Raw genomic sequence first — 17,989 nt, forward strand, 5'->3', positions numbered from 1 at the left:
TCTTTTCTGACCTATATTTCCTGAGTGAAGAATGGATGGTGGGAAGTAGTGAAGGCTGCCACTATGAAAAGTCTGGGCTTCATTCTCCAGATAATCAGGACTCCTGAAGATGTACGCCTGCCTTTTCCAAAAAGAGTGTCAGGATTCTAGCAGTAATAGTTTTCCACCAATCAGCCAGATAGGAATAATGGGAAGTTGAGAGACCAAAATGAAGGTTATTGATAGGGTCCAGATAAGAGGAAGGAACCATAATCTTAACCATCTAAACCAGTGCTGTCCAATAGAAAAGTAGTTCAAGCCCCAAGTGTAATTAAAAAAAACTTTAATTGAAGTATAGTTGATCTACAATGTTGTGTTAATTTCTGCTGTACAACAAAGTGACTCAGTTATACACACACACATATATATATATATTCTTTTCCATTATGGTTTATCACAGGATAACAAATGTAATCTTAAGTATTCTAGTAGCCATATTAAAAAAGCAAAAGAGGTAAAATTAATTTTAATAATTATTTTACCTAATACATCCAAAAAAATCATTTCAACAGGTAAAAATGAAAAAAATTGTTTATGAAATTATTTTATCTTATTGCCATGTAAAAAATACTGTGTGTGGATGACTTACAGCACATTTCTGACATCAAGCTCTCAGCATTTTTTAAAGGAAAATGTGGAAATGCCAAAACAATAAAGTCATGGTTACGGAAAAATATTCCACACTGCTTCAGTTTTTAATACAAATGAATTACAATTAAATCAAGTTTAAAAGTCTGGACTTCAGTCATACTAGCCACTTCTCGAGTGCTCAGTAGCCCCAAGTGGCTACTGGCCACTGCACCGGGCAGAGTTAAGTCTGGACTGTAACTATGCACAGACGTGGCACCTGAAAGCATCCAGCACTGCAGACTTCCCTTGAAGCTCCGGGCGCAGGGAAGCCGCCGATCCTGCAGCCCCGGACGTCTCCACCAGGAGGCACTAAGGAGCACATCCTCGCCAGCGCGCGAAGCGCATCCAACCCCGGAAGCTAAATTCCGGCATTCTAGCTAGTTCTTCCGGCTTTCTTCACCCCCTGATACATCCTACCATCCTCAAGTCCTGAAGCCCCTGACTGGGCAGGATGGGCCGGGGAGCAAAGCCGAAGAGTCTACGGCGCAAGTGAAAAGCGGCGCTCGGAGCCACCCACTGGCGGTGGACACGCAGGTCCCGACCGGCGTAGACTGCAGAGTAGGCCCTGCCGTAGAAAGCGTCTCCCGGCCACCGCCGTCGCGTCGTCTTCCTCCAGGATCGCCAGTGCCGGGCCTGCGCTCCTACCAACGGCACCCGGGGCCCGGTGCATTCACAGGCCTCCCCTCCAATGATTCAAAAGTCACGCCCGGCGCTGCTGCAGCACCAAGATGTCGGAGACCGGGTGGAAACGCTTATGGTAAACTGCAGGGAAGGGAAGGCAGGCATTCCGGCGTCGCAGGCTCGGGGAGGGGAATTCGGAAGGTTGCCGAGGGTCAGCGGCCCTTGGGGGACGTTTCTTGCACCCGGGGTGCGCTCATAACGGGTTGGGGACCTGGCAGAGGTGGGAGTTTGACTAAGGGATTAAAAGGAGGGTAGGGAGGAAGGAGGGGAGTGGCAGCGCAACTCTTGGACAGGCAAGCAAAGGTCTCATATCTGTGTTAGTATATGGATAGAGGTCGGCGGGATTGCTGCGGCCTTGGGGGCCGTATGGGGAGTGTCCTGCGGCAGGTAACGACGTGCGAGCGCTATGGGAAGTTGCTTTGAGTTGTTTTCCTAGATTGAAAGATGAGAGGGCACCTGGGTAGATAATTTGGACCGTTGCAAAGCCCGGCAATGAAGCTAAGCCTGAAATGCGATCCTTGCTCAAGCAAGGTAGATTAGGACTACACAAGGCCGGCAGTCTGGGCCAGAGGGAGTTGCTGGGAAACTGGTGTGGTTTGCAGGCGCCATGAGGTCACGCCCCCAGCGTCTGGATTGGCTGCCGTGGTCATCCGCGGGGCCTGCCATTGGTGGAGGCGGGGCTGGAAGGCGGGCGGAGGAGGACTGTTTGGCAGAGTCGCTACTAGAGGTGGGTGGAGCCGGGAATGCGGCTTCCTTTAGTTCGCGAGGGCCAGTGGCAAGCCTCTTTCTCCGGAGTTGAAGGTTATGGTTCACCTGCGGCAGGCGCTAGGCGGGGTTGTGGGCACTTTTTTTCTTTTCAGTGTTTTGTTTTTGTTTTTAATCTTTAACAAAGGCGGAGTCGGGGGCCGCTTTAAGTTTACATCTTTAATCACGTGCTTACCGATTTCTTTCTGGGTTCTCCAGCTCTGGCCTGGAGATCTGATTTAATTTTTTAGGATTTAGTTTTGTCAAGGGAAGTAGGATTTGCTTGTGGAACTTTTTAGAAACAATTTTGTTGCCTTTTTTTTTTTAACTCGAGGTTAATCAATACTGCTGGTGTATATTTAGCATCTGCTCTGTGGAGTCTGGTGGGCTGCCGTCTATGGGGTCACACAGAGTCAGAGACGACTGAAGTGATTTAGCAGCAGCAGCAGCTATGCTAATAGACTTGGAAAGTTAGTTTAAAAGGTTATAGGCTCTATGTATGGATGTATTCAACAAATATTTATTGAGTCAGTAAAATGTCTAAGCACTGTGCTATGAGATATGTTCTTGTAGTGGAGGACAGTGTGTTGTGGGAGAGGGGAAAGGGTACATGTGAGTGTGCTCAGTCGTGTCCAACTCTTTGTTACCCCATGGACTGTAGCCTGCCAGGCTTGTGTCCATGGAATTCTCCAGGCAGGAATACTGGAGTGGGTTGCCATTTCGTCCTCCAGGGGTTCTTCCTGACCCAGGGATCGAACTGGAGTCTCCTGTATTTCCTGCATTGGCAGGCAGATTATCTACCACTGAGCCACCTGGGAAGCCCAGAGGGGAGGGGTAGTTCCAGACAACACCTATGAGAACACTGCGGAAGCAGCTCCAAAGAGAACTGCTTAGAAGTGGTAACTGTAGGTCGGTCCTGCAGCCTTACTGGAGCAAAGAGCTGGAGGGTGCCTGGGGTGATCCCGCTGCCCAGGGATGGGGCCTGCAGGGCCCACTCAGCTTTATCCTGTGGGATTGTTGTTAAGGGAGAGCCATGTGCAGATTTCCTGTTCAGTTCAGTCGCTCAGTCGTGTCCAACTCTTTGCAACCCTATGAATCGCAGCACGCCAGGCCTCCCTGTCCATCACCAACTCCCAGAGTTCACTCAGACCCATGTCCATCGAGTCAGTGATGCCATCCAGCCATCTCATCCTGGGTCGTCCCCTTTTCCTCCTGCCCCCAATCCCTCCCGGCATCAGAGTCTTTTCCAATGAGTCAACTCTTCGCATGAGGTGGCCAAAGTACTGGAGTTTCAGCTTTAGCATCATTCCTTCCAAAGAACACCCAGGACTGATCTCCTTCAGAATGGATTGGTTGGATCTCCTTGCAGTCCAAGGGACTCTCAAGAGTCTTCTCCAACACCACAGGTCAAAAACATCAATTCTTCAGCGCTCAGCCTTCTTCACAGTCCAACTCTCACGTCCATACATGACCACAGGAAAAACCATAGCCTTGACTAGACGGACCTTTGTTGGCAAAGTAATGTCTCTGCTTTTGAATATACTATCTAGGTTGGTCATAACTTTTCTTCCAAGGAGTAAGCGTCTTTTAATTTCATGGCTGCAGTCACCATCTGCAGTGATTTTGGAGCCCAGAAAAATAAAGTCTGACACTGTTTCCACTGTTCCCCATCTATTTCCCATGAAGTGATGGGACCGGATGCCATGATCTTTGTTTTCTGAATGTTGAGCTTTAAGCCATCTTTTTCACTCTCTTCTTTCACTTTATCAAGAGGCTTTTTAGTTCCTCTTCACTTTCTGCCATAAGGGTGGTGTCATCTGCATATCTGAGGTTATTGATATTTCTCCCGGCAATCTTGATTCCAGCTTGTGCTTCTTCGAGTCCAGCGTTTCTTATGATGTACTCTGCATGTAAGTTAAATAAGCAGGGTGACAATATACAGCCTTGACGTAGTCCTTTTCCTATTTGGAACCAGTCTGTTGTTCCATGTCCAGTTCGAACTGTTGCTTCCTGACCTGCATACAGGTTTCTCAAGAGGCAGGTCAGGTGGTCTGGTATTCCCATCTCTTGAAGAATTTTCCACAGTTGATTGTGATCCACACAGTCAAAGGCTTTGGCATAGTCAATCAAGCAGAAATAGATGTTTTTCTGGAACTCTCTTGCTTTTTGCATGATCCAGTGGATGTTGGCAATTTGATCTCTGGTTCCTCTGCCTTTTCTAAAACCAGCTTGAGCATATGGAAGTTCATGGTTCACGTATTGCTGAAGCCTGGCTTGGAGAATTTTGAGCATTACTTTACTAGCATGTGAGATGAGTGCAATTGTGCGGTAGTTTGAGCATTCTTTGGCATTGCCTTTCTTTGGGATTTGAATGAAAACTGACATTTTCCAGTCCTGTGGCCACTGCCGAGTTTTTCATAGGAACCTGGAATGTCAAGTCCATGAATCAAGGCAAATTGGAAGTGGTCAAACAAGAGATGGCAAGAGTGAATGTCGACATTCTAGGAATCAGTGAACTAAAATGGACTGGATTGGGTGAATTTAACTCAGATGACCATTATATCTACTACTGCAGGCAGGAATCCCTCAGAAGAAATGGAGTAGCCATCACGGTCAACAAAACAGTCCAAAATGCAACACTTGGATGCAATCTCAAAAACGACAGAATGTTCGTCTCCAAGGCAAACCATTCAATATCACAGTCATCCAAGTCTATGCCCCAACCAGTAATGCTGAAGAAGCTGAAGTTGAACGGCTTTATGAAGACCTACAAGACCTTTTAGAACTAACACCCAAAAAAGATGTCCTTTTCATTATAGGGAACTGGAATGCAAAAGTAGGAAGTCAAGAAACACCTGGAGTGACAGGCAAATTTGGCCTTGGAATGCGGAATGAAGCAGGGCAAAGACTAATAGAATTTTGCCAAGAAAATGCACTGGGCATAGCAAACACCTTCTTCGAACAACACAAGAGAAGACTCTACACATGGACATCACCAGATGGTCAACACCGAAATCAGATTGATTATATTCTTTGCAGCCAAAGATGGAGAAGCTCTATACAGTCAACAAAAACAAGACCAGGAGCTGACTGTGGCCCAGATCACGAACTCCTTATTACCAAATTCAGATTTCCTGTTAGATGATGTGATTCCTTCATTCTTGACTACCGAGCCCCTGATGTGGACCAGGCTTTGCGATCAGTCCTGAGGGGGACCACCGTGGGTTTGAACACCTAGCTCATGAGAGTGCTGTGAGATTTCGAGGCGGTTCATATGGATGCCTCACCCCAGGCTGCTCCGTGGGCTTGGCACTGCTGAGGCTGGAGACTCACAGGGAGGTTACTTGGATCAGTGGGGGGCAGGCTGTGGGAGGAAAGGGGTCAGCGGCAGGAGTTGGTCGTGAAATGGTAGGTAGACCAAGGCATCTTCCTCGTCTCCTGAATGTCCTGCTGGAACATCTCAGTGTGGACTGAAGGAGAGGCAGGCATCTGAAGAACTGGGGACCGAGTTTCCATTTGGGGATGTTGAGCTTGAGATGTCTGCAGGCCATCTGAGGGGAGATACGGGGAGTGCGGGCTGAACTGGGCTGGAGATGTGGGCGTTGCTGGCATGAGCATGTGAAGCGAGGTGTGGTCTGGGGATAAGGGTGCCCTGCGAGGGGCAGCTACGGGGAGATAAGAGGAACAGCAACATCTGTGTGCTGGGGAAAGGAGGCTCAGAAGGGGAGAGAGAAGCCAGAGGGGGGCGGCCATCAGCAGGCGTTCCAAATGCACCAGGGAGGCCAGGTAAGAGAAGGGCACGGGAAAGGGGTCCCGGGCTGCTCGGGTCCTCGGTGAGGCAGCTTTAGCGGAGGGGCTTTAGCCGGATGGCAAACTGGGGGAACGTGAGGGGTGACTGGTGAAGAGGGAGTGGAGATGATCTGGCCTCAGGCTGGAAAGATGGGGGCTTTCAAGCTGTTCCAGGCAAAGGAGTCAGCCAGAGTAAAAGGCAGAGTGTGCAGGCAGGAGGCCCTCGCTGCGAGCCCAAAGTCTCCGATGAGCCTGAGAAACAAAGCTCGTGGGAGTGCCGGTTAGCATGCAGCTGATGGAGCGCCCACGTGACTTGGCCGTGCTTACGATCTGACCTCTGCTTGGAAAGCAATTTGAATGTGGCTGTAAGCGCCAGTATTTATTATCTGAACTTACTTAGACCTTTAAGGAATTCCAGTTATTAGTTGATAATTGCTGGTTTGGTGGAACATGGAATTACCTCTTTTCTCTGTGAAACAAATACCACAGATTACAAACATTTTGGTTCTAGGTAGGTAGTTATGTACTGTAGGTAACAAGCAACTTCATCTTAATAGCATTTTAGGATGACAGTATGCTATGTATTACAAAATAATAGTGCAATTGCCATTTAATGAGGAGAGAAGATCTTTGGATGGAGTTTGCCCAGTGTCTCCTACGGAAAAGAAGACTTTTCTCTCCTGCTTGAATTTTTAAAAGTGTGTTTGCACAACCACTTGAGTGTGTCTGGACTCCAGGGCATGCTGTGAGGCCCTGGAGGGCACTTGGGAAAGTGCAGTTAGTCTACCAAGCAGTACTGCCCTTCTGAATGCTGCCTGTAGGTTAGCCAGTGTGCGTGACTCTCCCAGAACTGTGAAATTCCAGATGTTGAAGCTGGATTTAGAAAAGGCAGAGGAACCAGAGATCAAATTGCCAACATCCGTTGATTCATTAAAAAAACAAGGGAGTTCCAGAAAAACATCTGCTTTATTGACTATGCCAAAGCCTTTGACTGTGTGGATCACAACAAACTGTGGAAAATTCTTAAAGAGATGGGACTACCATTAGACCACCTTATCTGCCTCCTGAGAAGTCTGTATGGAGGTCAGAAGACAGCAGTTACAATCGGACATGGAACAACAGACTGGTTCCAAATTGGGAACGGAATATGTCAAGGCTGTATATTGTCACCCTGCTTATTCAACTTACATGTGTTGAATATAATTAAATAGAGCTCATTTACAAAGTAACCTCAAAAATATTGCCCAGAGACAAAGACATACCAAGACATATTTAGACAGACAGTGCAAGATCTAGCTTCATTTTCGAAGTTTAGTCATGAATTAGATATTACAATATAAAATTTACTAGTTTATAAAAAAACAGTTGAAATAAATAAAAATTTCAAAGGCTTTTTTCCCCCTTTCCCCTCAGTCTCAGGAGTTAGAGATGGTCTAGATAAGTGTTCCTGAGAGCCCTGGTCTCAAGGCACAGGGAAAGAAAATCAAGTTCTAACACAGTGGCGGCAGGTCTAAACCAAATGGTGGCCAGACAAAGCAAAATGGCCATCAAAAATCACAACACAGAACAGAGTTAAAGCACACACATATAAACCTGGCAGTCCTCCTCAGACACTCCCTTAAATACAAGAATACAGCCTCTCAGAAAGCCTCCTATAGAGACACAGAACTGCAGATCCAAGTACTAACAGAGTAAAGGAAAATATCTCAGGTCTTCAAAGATTTCAAAGGGAGGAAAAGGAGCCAGGTTGAAAGAAGAAGGGGGAGGAGGCGGGAGAGGGGGTCAAAAGGGGTGGCCTTACAGACGTCTCCTGCCACCTGCAGATACCCAGGCGTTATGGGAGTTTACCCGGGACCTCCAGAGAAGCGAGGACTGGAACTCGGCCCTACCAGAAATAATTCGAGTTCTCTGCAAGAGGAGGTGATGAGTCTCCAATCGTCAGCTCAGGCTGAGGGCTCTTCAACCAGATTCCTGCGTCCAGGACGGGGGACTAGAAAAACAGGGAAGGATACGAAGGGTTAAGGAGAGGGGAGAGAGAGGGAAGAGAGAGGTCAATAAAGTCTCTTGTTCCTTACCGGCCAGGGCACTCTGGGCAGTTGTCTGCGTCAGGAGGAGACCAGGGACAAAAGGGTCCCAGTTGTGGCCTCTGGGTCTGGTCCATTGGCAGGCAAGCTGGCCCCTGAGTACCCCGAGTGGTCAGGATGTCAGTCTCAGTGAAGAAGAGTCCCCACCAGAGTTGCCATTTGTTGCAGGAAGGCGGATCCCTTCCAGGACCCGAAACTGGGCCCTTGACTAACACTCGGAAAAGAATTGTCCGAGGAGACACATGTGCTGACAAAGCAAGAGATTTTATTGGGAAAGGGCACCCGAGTGGAGAGCAGTAGGGTAAGGGAACCCAGGAGAACTGCTCTGCCGCGTGGCTCGCAGTCTTGGGTTTTATGGTGAGGAATTAGTTTCCGGGTGGTCTTTGACCAATCATTCTAATTCAGAGTCTTTCCTGGTGGCGCACGCATCGCTCAGCCAAGATGGATGCTAGCAAGAGTGATTCTGGGAAGTGGACAGACACGTGGGGTCTCCTTTTGACCTTTCCCGAACTCTTCCGGTTGGTGGTGGCTTATTAGTTCCGTTTTCCTTACCAGGATCTCCTGTCATAAAACAACTCATGCAGATGGTTACTATGGTGCCTGGCCAGGGTGGGCGATTTCAGTCAGTGTGCTTCCCCTAACATATTCAGAGTACATCATGTGAAATGCCAGGCTGGATGAAGCACAAGCTGGAATCAAGATTGCCGGGAGAAATATCAATAACCTCAGATATGCAGAAGACACCACCCTTATGGCAGAAAGTGAAGAAAAACTAAAGAGCCTCTTGATGAAAGTGAAAGAGGAGAGTGAAAAAGCTGGCTTAAAACTCAGCATTCAAAAAAGTGAAGATCATGGCATCCAGTCCCATCACTTCATGGCAAATAGATGGGGAAACAATGGAAACAGTGACACTTGCTCCTTGGAAGAAAAGCTGTGACCAACCTAGACAGCATATTAAAAAACAGACATTACTTTGCCAGCAAAGGTTTGTCTAGTCAAAGCTGTAATTTTTCCAGTGGTCATGTATGGATGTGAGAGTTGGACTATAAAGAAAGCTGAGCACCAAATAATTGATGCTTTTGAACTGTGGTGTTGGAGAAGACTCTTGAGAGTCCCTTGGACTGTAAGGAGATACAACCAGTCCATCCTAAAGGAAATCAGTCCTGAATATTCCTTGGAAGGACTGATGGTGAAAGTGAAGCTCCAATACTTTGACCACCTGATGCAAAGAACTGACTCATTTGAAAAGACCCTGATGCTGGGAAAGATTGAGGGCAGGAGGAGAAGGGGACGACGGCAGAGGATGAGATGGTTTGATGGTATCACCGACTCAATGGAAATGAGTTTGAGCACGCTTTGAGAGTTGGTGATAGACAGGGAAGCCTGGCATGCTACAGTCCATGGATCCGCAAAGAATTGGACACGACTGAGCGACTGAACTGAACTGTGACTGTCCCAATATATAGGACTGCCAGCAAACCCAGGAGTGGCTGCGGCCTGTGGTGCACCTGCGGTCTGCTTCGGTCCCGGTGAGATGAATGGGTGTACAACAGAGGGAAAGTTTTAGATTAAAGAAATGCATGACTTTTACAGGAAGTGGCACATAACGTTTCTCAGTGCATCAGCTCACTTACGGTCTCACTTCCTTTGTCTTACTCCTGTAAATAATCTACCAGTTTCACAACCTGGGGAACCTGAAACCAGCAGTCCAGGGTTAAAACATACTGCTCAATTGATTTTGCTTTTGTCACGAGAAGAAGTTGGCCAATAACTTATGTTCAGGACAATTAGGGAGGTGTGGTCAGTGGCATAATTCACAGATGGAAATAGCCATGTTGCTCAGTAGGAGAGAAGTTATCCGTAATTTTTTTTAGACTGTATTTATTAAATTTTGGTAGTGCTGGTCTTTGTTGCCGCACTTGGGACTTTTCTGTGGTTGCAGCAAGAGGAGGCTGTCTCCAGTTGCGATGAGAAGGCGTCTCACTGCCATGGGTTCCCTCTAGGCCGCTTGCGCTTCAGTAGCTGCAGCACACGGGCTGCGTACCTCCTTGCTTCTAGGGATGTGGGATCTTCCTGGGCCAGGGATTGAATGCATGTCTCCTGCACTGGCAGGCAGATTCTTTACCACTGAGCCGCCAGGGAAGCCCTACCCGTAAGTTTTTAATAATCAGTGATTACTAAAGTTGTTATCAGTAAGACAAGAGAGCTACTTCTTGGAGTGTACAATGTTCTCAACAACATTCTAACGCTGTTCATCCCTGACTACATTTTGCCCTTCTCTAAAGTCAGAAGCTATTACTAATACAGGGCACCCCCAGGTGAGTTTCTAAGCAACCCTTAGGAAGAACTGGCTGGTCCAGGTGTGGTGAGTGGTGGGACAAAGCTGATGACACCGTGCTGTCTCGCCCTGCAGTTGCAGCCAGTGGTCAAAGCTTTCTTGTGCGGCTCCATCAGTGGGACCTGCTCTACCGTCCTCTTCCAACCCCTGGATCTCCTCAAAACCCGCCTGCAGACCCTCCAACCCTCGGCCCATGGGTAAGGCCTGCTGCCCACCCGCCCACCCCCATTTCACTGAGGAGCTGGTTTCAGCGGGAGCACCCTTTCTGTGTTCAGTCACCTTCCATTCTCTGGGGTGATCGAAGAGAAACACAGACCAGGCGCAGCTCTCCTGTGTTTTGTGTATACTCTTTTGTGTTTGACGTTTCTCTTAATTAAACGGGGTCCTTTGCTCAGTTGCTTCCTGGCATCTGCCTTGGTGACGTTCGCATTCTACTCTGCTGGTCTGTAATGTCATGACTGTGCTGCCTGGCGCAAGCAAGGGGTAGTTTTCTGGAAATAAGGGAAGTATTGAGTGCCTCTTGTGAGCCCCCTTATTGGACTCAGCACTGTGGGAAGTGTGTGAAATGTATGGAAAATGAGTAGTTATCCCATTGCTTGCAGCCTGAATGAACCAAGAATCACTGACCTGCCACACTGTGAATGCATAGGAACTCAGTAACTCCCAGATGCCTAGCAGAGATCGTGAAGTGTTGTAGAAAAGAGGCCATACAGAGAAGTCTTTGAGTGGGGAGTCCTTTCACAAGGACGTAGTCTCAGTGATTTCTCCTTCCTTCTCTATCTGGTCTGCCTTCAGGTCCAGACGTGTTGGCATGTTGGCTCTGCTCCTGACTGTGGTTCGCACGGAGAGTCTGCTGGGCCTCTGGAAAGGGATGTCTCCCGTAAGCTGCCTTTTGGGTCTTGCACCCCTTTCTTTACTCACCAGCCATTTCTCATCCACCTCACACATCCTTGCTTTTAAGAGTGCATGCGGGTTGGAGACTGAGCAGGCCTCTGTTGTCCCCCTGCCCGTCACTCTCTCTGGCTTCCGCTTGAGGGCCCGGGGGGACGTCACCCGTGTGTGCCCTGGGCACGGCTTCTTAGCAGCACCGAGTCCTAGAGCAGAGGCATCCGGCGCCCCACCTGTCAGCAGGTCCTCCCCGCCACTCCCCGCCCCTTCCTCCCATGCCTCCTACCTGCATTTCCCTACCTGGAAGACTTTTTCTGGCCTTCAGAAGTCATTTTGCTGGAAAAGCCAGGGAATTCACTCTCACCCCAACCTTAGCAGCTCTTAACCAGTGAAAGATGAGACCTGATGTTTAGAACCCCCATCCCTCCTCAGGTGGCAGGGTAACCAAGGCATGTCCACGCCGATTCCCAGAGTTCCCCGGAGGGATTCCATTGCCCATGGTGAACACTGATGAGACGATATGCCCTTTATCGGCCACCGTCTCTCCCGTCTCATGTCCCCACTCTCCCATTGGTGTTCCCTCCACACCTTAAATCAACTCCTTGTGTGCCAATCCTGGGTCTCCTTTGGGGAAATCCACCTGTGGTGGTCTTTGATCGCTGTCCTCCCTCCGACTTTTCCTGCAGTCCATCGTGAGGTGTGTCCCTGGCGTTGGCATCTACTTTGGCACCCTCTACTCTCTGAAGCAGTACTTCCTGCGAGGCCATCCCCCCACCGCCCTGGAGTCAGTCATACTGGGGGCGGGCTCCCGCTCGGTTGCAGGGGTCTGCATGTCACCCATCACTGTGATCAAGACACGGTACGAGGTGAGTGGGACAGCCTCACGGCCTGGGAGAGGGCAGACAGACGCACTGGGCTTCCTGAGTCAGGTGCCCACTGACGCCACCTCCTGCGTTATGACCCGACACAGAGGTCAGTGTGCTCAGAGAACCCATCTGTGTAGTCAGGCCAAGCACGTGGGAACCAGAGCCCCCAGGGCCCCGGTCATGCAGCCTGAGGATAGCTCGGTTCAGTGCGCAGCCCCAGGGCCCCCGAGGCAGCCACGGGTTCTGTGCTTCCTTCGTAGAGTGGGCGGTATGGCTACCAGAGCATCTACTCCGCCTTGAGGAGCATCTGTCACAGCGAAGGGTTCCGGGGCCTCTTCAGTGGCCTGACAGCAACACTCCTTCGCGATGCCCCCTTTTCCGGAATCTACCTGATGTTTTACAGCCAGACCAAAAACGTTGTGCTTCACGGTACGGGTAAGGGAAGGTGTGGTGGGAAGAGAGATCCCTCAAGGGATCACATCCTCACCGCTTTCTCTGAGATAGGAGACTATTTGTTGTTCTTAGCAGCTCTGGATTCTTAGCCTAGTTTTAAAAACTGAGCCATATCTGCACTGTGTCAGGTATGGAGCCCCATGCTGGGATGCAGTTACAGTCCTTGCCCTTTTGATTTTATAGCTTCTTAAGGAAGAGTACTGATAGTATGTAATTCCTGAGTCAGGCGTGGGGGTGGAATAAACCACGTTTTGCATAGGCCATGCAACAATACTTCCCACATTTGCCTGATCTTCAGATTTCTGGGTCCTACCCAAGCAGTCTTAAATCAGAAGCTTTGGGGTAAGAACTGGGAAACTGTATTTTTCAAGAAGCACTTATGATTCTTAACAGACAAATTTGGGAAACCTAGTGGGTTCAGACCTAGAAGAAAAATTTTATTTTCATTTACCTGCAATGCCCTCAGTTAACGACGAGAGCCCTCTGTTTGGATGGAGAGAAGGCTGCCAAACCTCCTGCATTCTAGCAGGCCCACCCTACTAGTAAGCTCATGTTGCAAGACTTGGGCAAAATCAACAATCAGTAAATGTTCGCCCAGGCAGAGTCACACACTGATAGTCACACACACACACACACACATCCTGTAGAGTGAACCAGCGTTCGGTCAGGTGTCTGTGGATAATCTGAGCAAGGAATTGCAGCCGAGGTCATTTAATTGGGAAAGCCAGAATGCCACCCTCATGACCATGTTGTCAGTTGGGGTGCTTTAGGAGATTTGCTGCTTCGCCCCAAGTACCAGGAGTTGTGACATTGCAGGTCACAGCCTTTGCAGTAGAAGGTTAAGGCAATAAGGGAGCTTGGATATATGTTTTTAACTTCTTCATTCATCCTAAAGAATTTTTTTTTAATTTGGTATTTAGAAATCATTCTACGCTTAACAAAAAAGCCATAAGAATAGTACATATAACGCCATAGCCCTGTATTATTCTCTTTCTATATGTATAATTATTTTCTCCAAACCATTTAGGAGTAAGTTGTAGGCATGATGCAACTCTTTACTCTTAAATACATCAGTGTGTATTTCCTGAGAATAAGAGCATTCTTAATAAGCATCTTATATTTAGGAAATTTTACATAGATACACTTCTTGTATCTATAGTCCAATCTATAGTCTTAATTTCTCCAATTTTTCCAATAATGTATTTTGTGGCCATTTTTATTTTTTATTTTCAAGTGTATAAGCCAGTTATATAACCTCAGCCTGGGTTTATCTGATGATTCTTTGCAGCTAGGTTCATTTATGCTCTACCTTTTCAGCAAAAGAAGCATATAACAGGTTGTGTCTTCATTGTGTGATGTCAGGAAGCTCATGTCACCTTTTGACCCGCTGTGGGTGATATTAACTCTTTATTGCTTGGATAAAAAGAATGTCTCCAGTGAAAACTCAGTTATTTGTTCTTTTGTCATTTCTAAGTATCTCTGTGGGGTGATACTTTGAATCTATGTAAAACGTCCTGTTATTTCATCCATATATTTTAGCATCAGTTAATGACTTTTGCCTGAATTATTATGCTGATGACTGTAAAAAGGTAAACTTTTAGTTCCATTTTTCTGTTTACATTGATTAGTTTAGATTTTGAATTCCTAGCTTTGTTTGAATACCCAGACCCTTCTGGCTTTCAGGAAGAATTAGTGGCAATTTGGCACTGATATTTATCTGGTAGACATGAGATTTATTTATAACCAAAGGCTGCCTTTGTCCTCTTTCAGACCAGTTGGATGCAGTCCTTGTTCCCGTTGTGAATTTCAGCTGTGGGATATTTGCTGGGATTCTGGCCTCGCTGGTAACTCAACCTGCAGATGTGATCAAAACTCACATGCAGCTCTCCCCAGTGAAATTTCGGTGGATTGGCCAGTCAGTCACGCTCATTTTCAAAGTAAGGCTTTAGGGAATTCCCTAGCGGTCCAGTGGTTAGGACTACGCACTTTACTGCAGGGGACATGGGTTTGATCCCTGGTCAGTGAACTAAGATCTTCCATGCCTTGTGGCACAACCAAAAAAAAAAAAAGTGAGGCTTTAGAATACATATTGGTTTGTATTGTGGTTAAAGCTCTCTCTCTTTCTAAGGCAGTAGCTGTCCTTTACTGGTAGATCACCTGGGGAGCTGTTAAAAATCTCCATTCCCAGGGCATAACTTCAGCTCTCTGGAAGACATGAAACCCTGGCATCAGTATTTTAAGTTCCTTAGTGATTCCAATGTGTTGCCAAGGTTGAGAATCACTGCTAAAACACTATGGTTGTGGGGGTCTTTTTGTTTTTTGGGTTTTGTTTGTTTAGGGAGGGGGTGCCCAACATTAGGACAACCTGTGATATTTGTTAAATGTGCGTATTGTTGGGCTCTACCCCAGACCTCCTGAGTCAGGAGTTCTGGGAGGACTCATTAACCTACTCAAGGACCTGCTGCTGCTGCTGCTGCTAAGTTGCTTCAGTCATGTCTGACTCTGTGCAACCCCATAGACGGCAGCCTACCAGGCTCCTCCATCCCTAGGATTCTCCAGGCAAGAACACTGGAGTGGGTTGCCATTTCCTTCTCCGATGCATGCATGCATGCTAACTCACTTCAGTTGTGTCCGACTCTGTTCGACCCCATGGACAGAAGCCCACCAGGTTCCTCTGTCCACGGGATTCTCCAGGCAAGAATACTGGAATGGGTTGCCATTTCCTTCTCTGAATCAAGGATCTAGGAGGAAATGTAGTCAGAAAAACCACAGGCACATTGTTTTGTTTCTAGGAGTTTGTGCTAGTACAAAGGTACAGGTGTATTGAAGATAAAAAGTAAAGTAGATGTCAAGTACACTAATACTATTTAAAAGCCACTGAGTTGGCCCTTTGGGAACATGTTCGATTATCAGATATTCTCTTTCAAGGTAAATCTGTCACCTAGATCTTTAGATTTTTCTGTACTTCTTCGTTTTTCCTCGTAGCAGAAGAAACATGTTAGCATCTGCCAGCACTTATTTGTCTTACCCTAGATAGAAGCAGTGTTTGTGAATCTGATCATATTTCTCACACTGCGTAGGTTGCTTGCTTTCTTATTTGTGATACCTGAAGCCATGAAGTTTGAAAATAGAGTCTCCATATATCTTCCATGTGAAAATGGAAGGACTGATAACAGTAGGGAAGAACAATCCAGATGATGAGGTGTTTCGTCTTTAATTCTTATTTAGGGCCACCAAGAACATGTAGTGAGTTTAAAAAATAAAAATAAAAAGGGTTCTCCCTCCAGGCAGAGGGATTGCCAAGAAGGTACCTTTTCCTTCAGCCTGGAGTTGGGGCCCAGGGCTTGGCAGAGAGACTTTGGTCTGCATTTCAGCTGCTGCTCGGGCCTTCTAGCTTCTGTGTACTGTACATGTTGCACACTATATAGAGTAAGCCTCCAGCAGATTTTCATCTGAGCAATAAAGTCCCCTGGATAGAGCACGCCTAAAACATACAAAGCTTAGCAACAACGCAAACAAAATTTTTTTTTTTCAATTCGTCCCTTTGGACCCAGTATTCATAGTTTTAATGGTGTTTGTAAAAGTCTATAACGTAAGACTTAAGAATGGAGTAACGCAGAGGGACATCCTCACTCTGATGGCAGGTGTGTAACTGTATTGCTGCTTTAATTCCAGCGTTTGGGCTTCCATTTTCCCTCCTAGGACTATGGGCTGCGTGGCTTCTTCCAAGGCAGCGTCCCCCGGGCCCTCCGCAGAACCCTGATGGCAGCCATGGCGTGGACAGTCTACGAAGAGATGATGGCCAAGATGGGCCTGAAGTCCTGACCCAGGGGGACCGGGCAAAGACGGGACCTGTTGCCCTGCTTGGTTTCTGCCAAGGGCCGCTTCATCTCACCACGCTGGAGTCGGATGAAGTCCTAGCAGGAGAGCCTGGCAGACACATCGCCTTCAGTTACTCAGTTCAAGAAGAGAATAGGTGGGCCCAACTCAAATAGGTGGACCCGACTTAAGCCTTCTGAACCTCCCAGAAGAGGAGTCCCTGATAGAGCACGGTGGGGAGTCAGGAAAAGGGTCTGCCTACCTTACAAGGCCATGTGAAAGGGCATTTCCAGAGAGTGCTGTCGGTGGTCCCGCTCAGCCACCCACTACACCATGCCGCCTCCTTGGATCTGCTCCTGGGCAAGAAATCACAACCCTAGAGATGCTGTGAGCTGTCCCTCGTGTCTGAGGAGTTCCAGCAGCGAGACTGGATCTGCCAAGCGAGGAGTCACACTCATCAGGCTGAAGTCTCCCTCTGAGGTGATGTTAGAATGAAGAAGAAAAGACGTCATGACTTAACTGATTCCTTGTTAATTTCTAAGAGGCTCCAGGGAAGCAGGGAAGGGAAGTAGCTTCCTAGCCTCTAAGTGTCCAAGTAATACTTTTTGGTCTCAGCCCGTGCACGGTTTCAACTCCCAAGTTGATCTGGCATTTTTCTGCAGCTAAAGTTGGGATAAATAAAGTGAAGCACTTTATCATTGGAAAACCTCAAGTGCCATGAGTCCATCCTACAGTGACAAAATAAGGTGGCTAACACTTGATCTGTATAGGTCCTCAAGCTTAAAATTGTTTAAAATAGCTTTACTTTATATGTTATATGATCTGCCCATTCCAAATACACAATTCTGTGATTTTTTAAAGTAACTTTACTGTCTGGTGCCGCCATCAGCACAAATCAGTTTTAGAACACATTCACACCTCCAGTAAGAGCTCTTATTTACGATGAACCCTCATTGCAAGCCCAGCAGCCACTGATCTGCTTTCTGTCCATAAATCTGCCTTTTCTATGCACCTCCTATAAGGGGACTAATACAATGTAGTCTCTTGTGTCTGGCTTCTTTCACTTAGCATAACATTTTGGAAGTTCATCTATGATGTGGCATCTTCAATACTTTATTCTTTTTATGGCCAAATATTATGTGCCTGTTTTATTTATCCACTCATCAGTTGATGAATGTGAATTGTGAACACTTTTTGGCACTTAGGAATAATGCTACTGTGAACATTCCTGTATGAATCACTTATGTGGATATATATTTTCATTTCCCTCGTGTACATGCCTCGGAGTGGTGTTACTGGTGGTATTACTCTTATGGTTTCTGGTGGTTACTGGCCGTTCTTGGCTTTCATCACTCCAATTTTGGTCTGTCTTCACAGTGCTTTCTCCCCCATGTATCTTTCTGTCTGGATTTCTGAGTTTAAGTTTATATTTTAAGGTTAGAATGCCCTATGCACAGTTATACTATGTGGAGGAGTACAAGAGAGGAAAAGGGGGATCCTAGTCTCGTGGCGCCTAAGCCGCTAGTGCTTGGCATGCTGTGTGTGAGGCTGTGTGCTGGGGCCAGCGGGAAGCACTTGCAGCTGGCAGCGGTGGACTTGGGGCAGGAATGCAGGGCGGGCAGCTTAACCCAGATGATGGATGGGGCGTCTGCTGCCTG

General features: G+C 47.4%; 1 protein-coding gene across 4 annotated transcripts; it reads left to right on the top strand.

Annotated features, from left to right (window-relative positions):
• The first annotated feature begins 1,086 nt into the window (after nucleotides 1-1,086).
• Nucleotides 1,087-17,019, top strand: SLC25A38 (solute carrier family 25 member 38). Of its 4 annotated transcripts, none has more exons than XM_068982363.1 (7): nucleotides 1,087-1,426; nucleotides 10,381-10,502; nucleotides 11,101-11,185; nucleotides 11,880-12,059; nucleotides 12,320-12,494; nucleotides 14,283-14,449; nucleotides 16,215-16,469. In XM_068982363.1, the coding sequence occupies exons 1-7, from the start codon at nucleotides 1,358-1,360 to the stop codon at nucleotides 16,335-16,337; spliced, it is 921 nt and encodes a 306-aa protein (XP_068838464.1). In that variant the 5' UTR covers nucleotides 1,087-1,357; the 3' UTR covers nucleotides 16,338-16,469. The 4 variants fall into 4 exon arrangements, with proteins under 4 accessions (XP_068838464.1, XP_068838465.1, XP_068838466.1 ...); XM_068982364.1 differs by having other exon boundaries at nucleotides 12,320-12,488; XM_068982365.1 differs by lacking the exon at nucleotides 14,283-14,449 and having other exon boundaries at nucleotides 12,320-12,488; nucleotides 16,215-17,019.
• Nucleotides 17,020-17,989: the final 970 nt, after the last annotated feature.

This window comes from Capricornis sumatraensis, chromosome 10, assembly GCF_032405125.1.
Source record: "Capricornis sumatraensis isolate serow.1 chromosome 10, serow.2, whole genome shotgun sequence".
Classification (NCBI taxonomy): Eukaryota; Metazoa; Chordata; class Mammalia; order Artiodactyla; family Bovidae; genus Capricornis; species Capricornis sumatraensis.

What these genes read in the sequence shown, in the direction of transcription:
- SLC25A38 (XM_068982363.1), top strand. Translation starts at nt 1,358, where the DNA reads ATGATTCAAAAGTCACGCCCGGCGCTGCTGCAGCACCAAGATGTCGGA. An exon ending in TCTGGAAAGGGATGTCTCCC is followed by an intron (nt 11,186 to 11,879) that starts GTAAGCTGCCTT and finishes CTTTTCCTGCAG; the next exon opens with TCCATCGTGAGGTGTGTCCC. An exon ending in CAGTCACGCTCATTTTCAAA is followed by an intron (nt 14,450 to 16,214) that starts GTAAGGCTTTAG and finishes TTTCCCTCCTAG; the next exon opens with GACTATGGGCTGCGTGGCTT.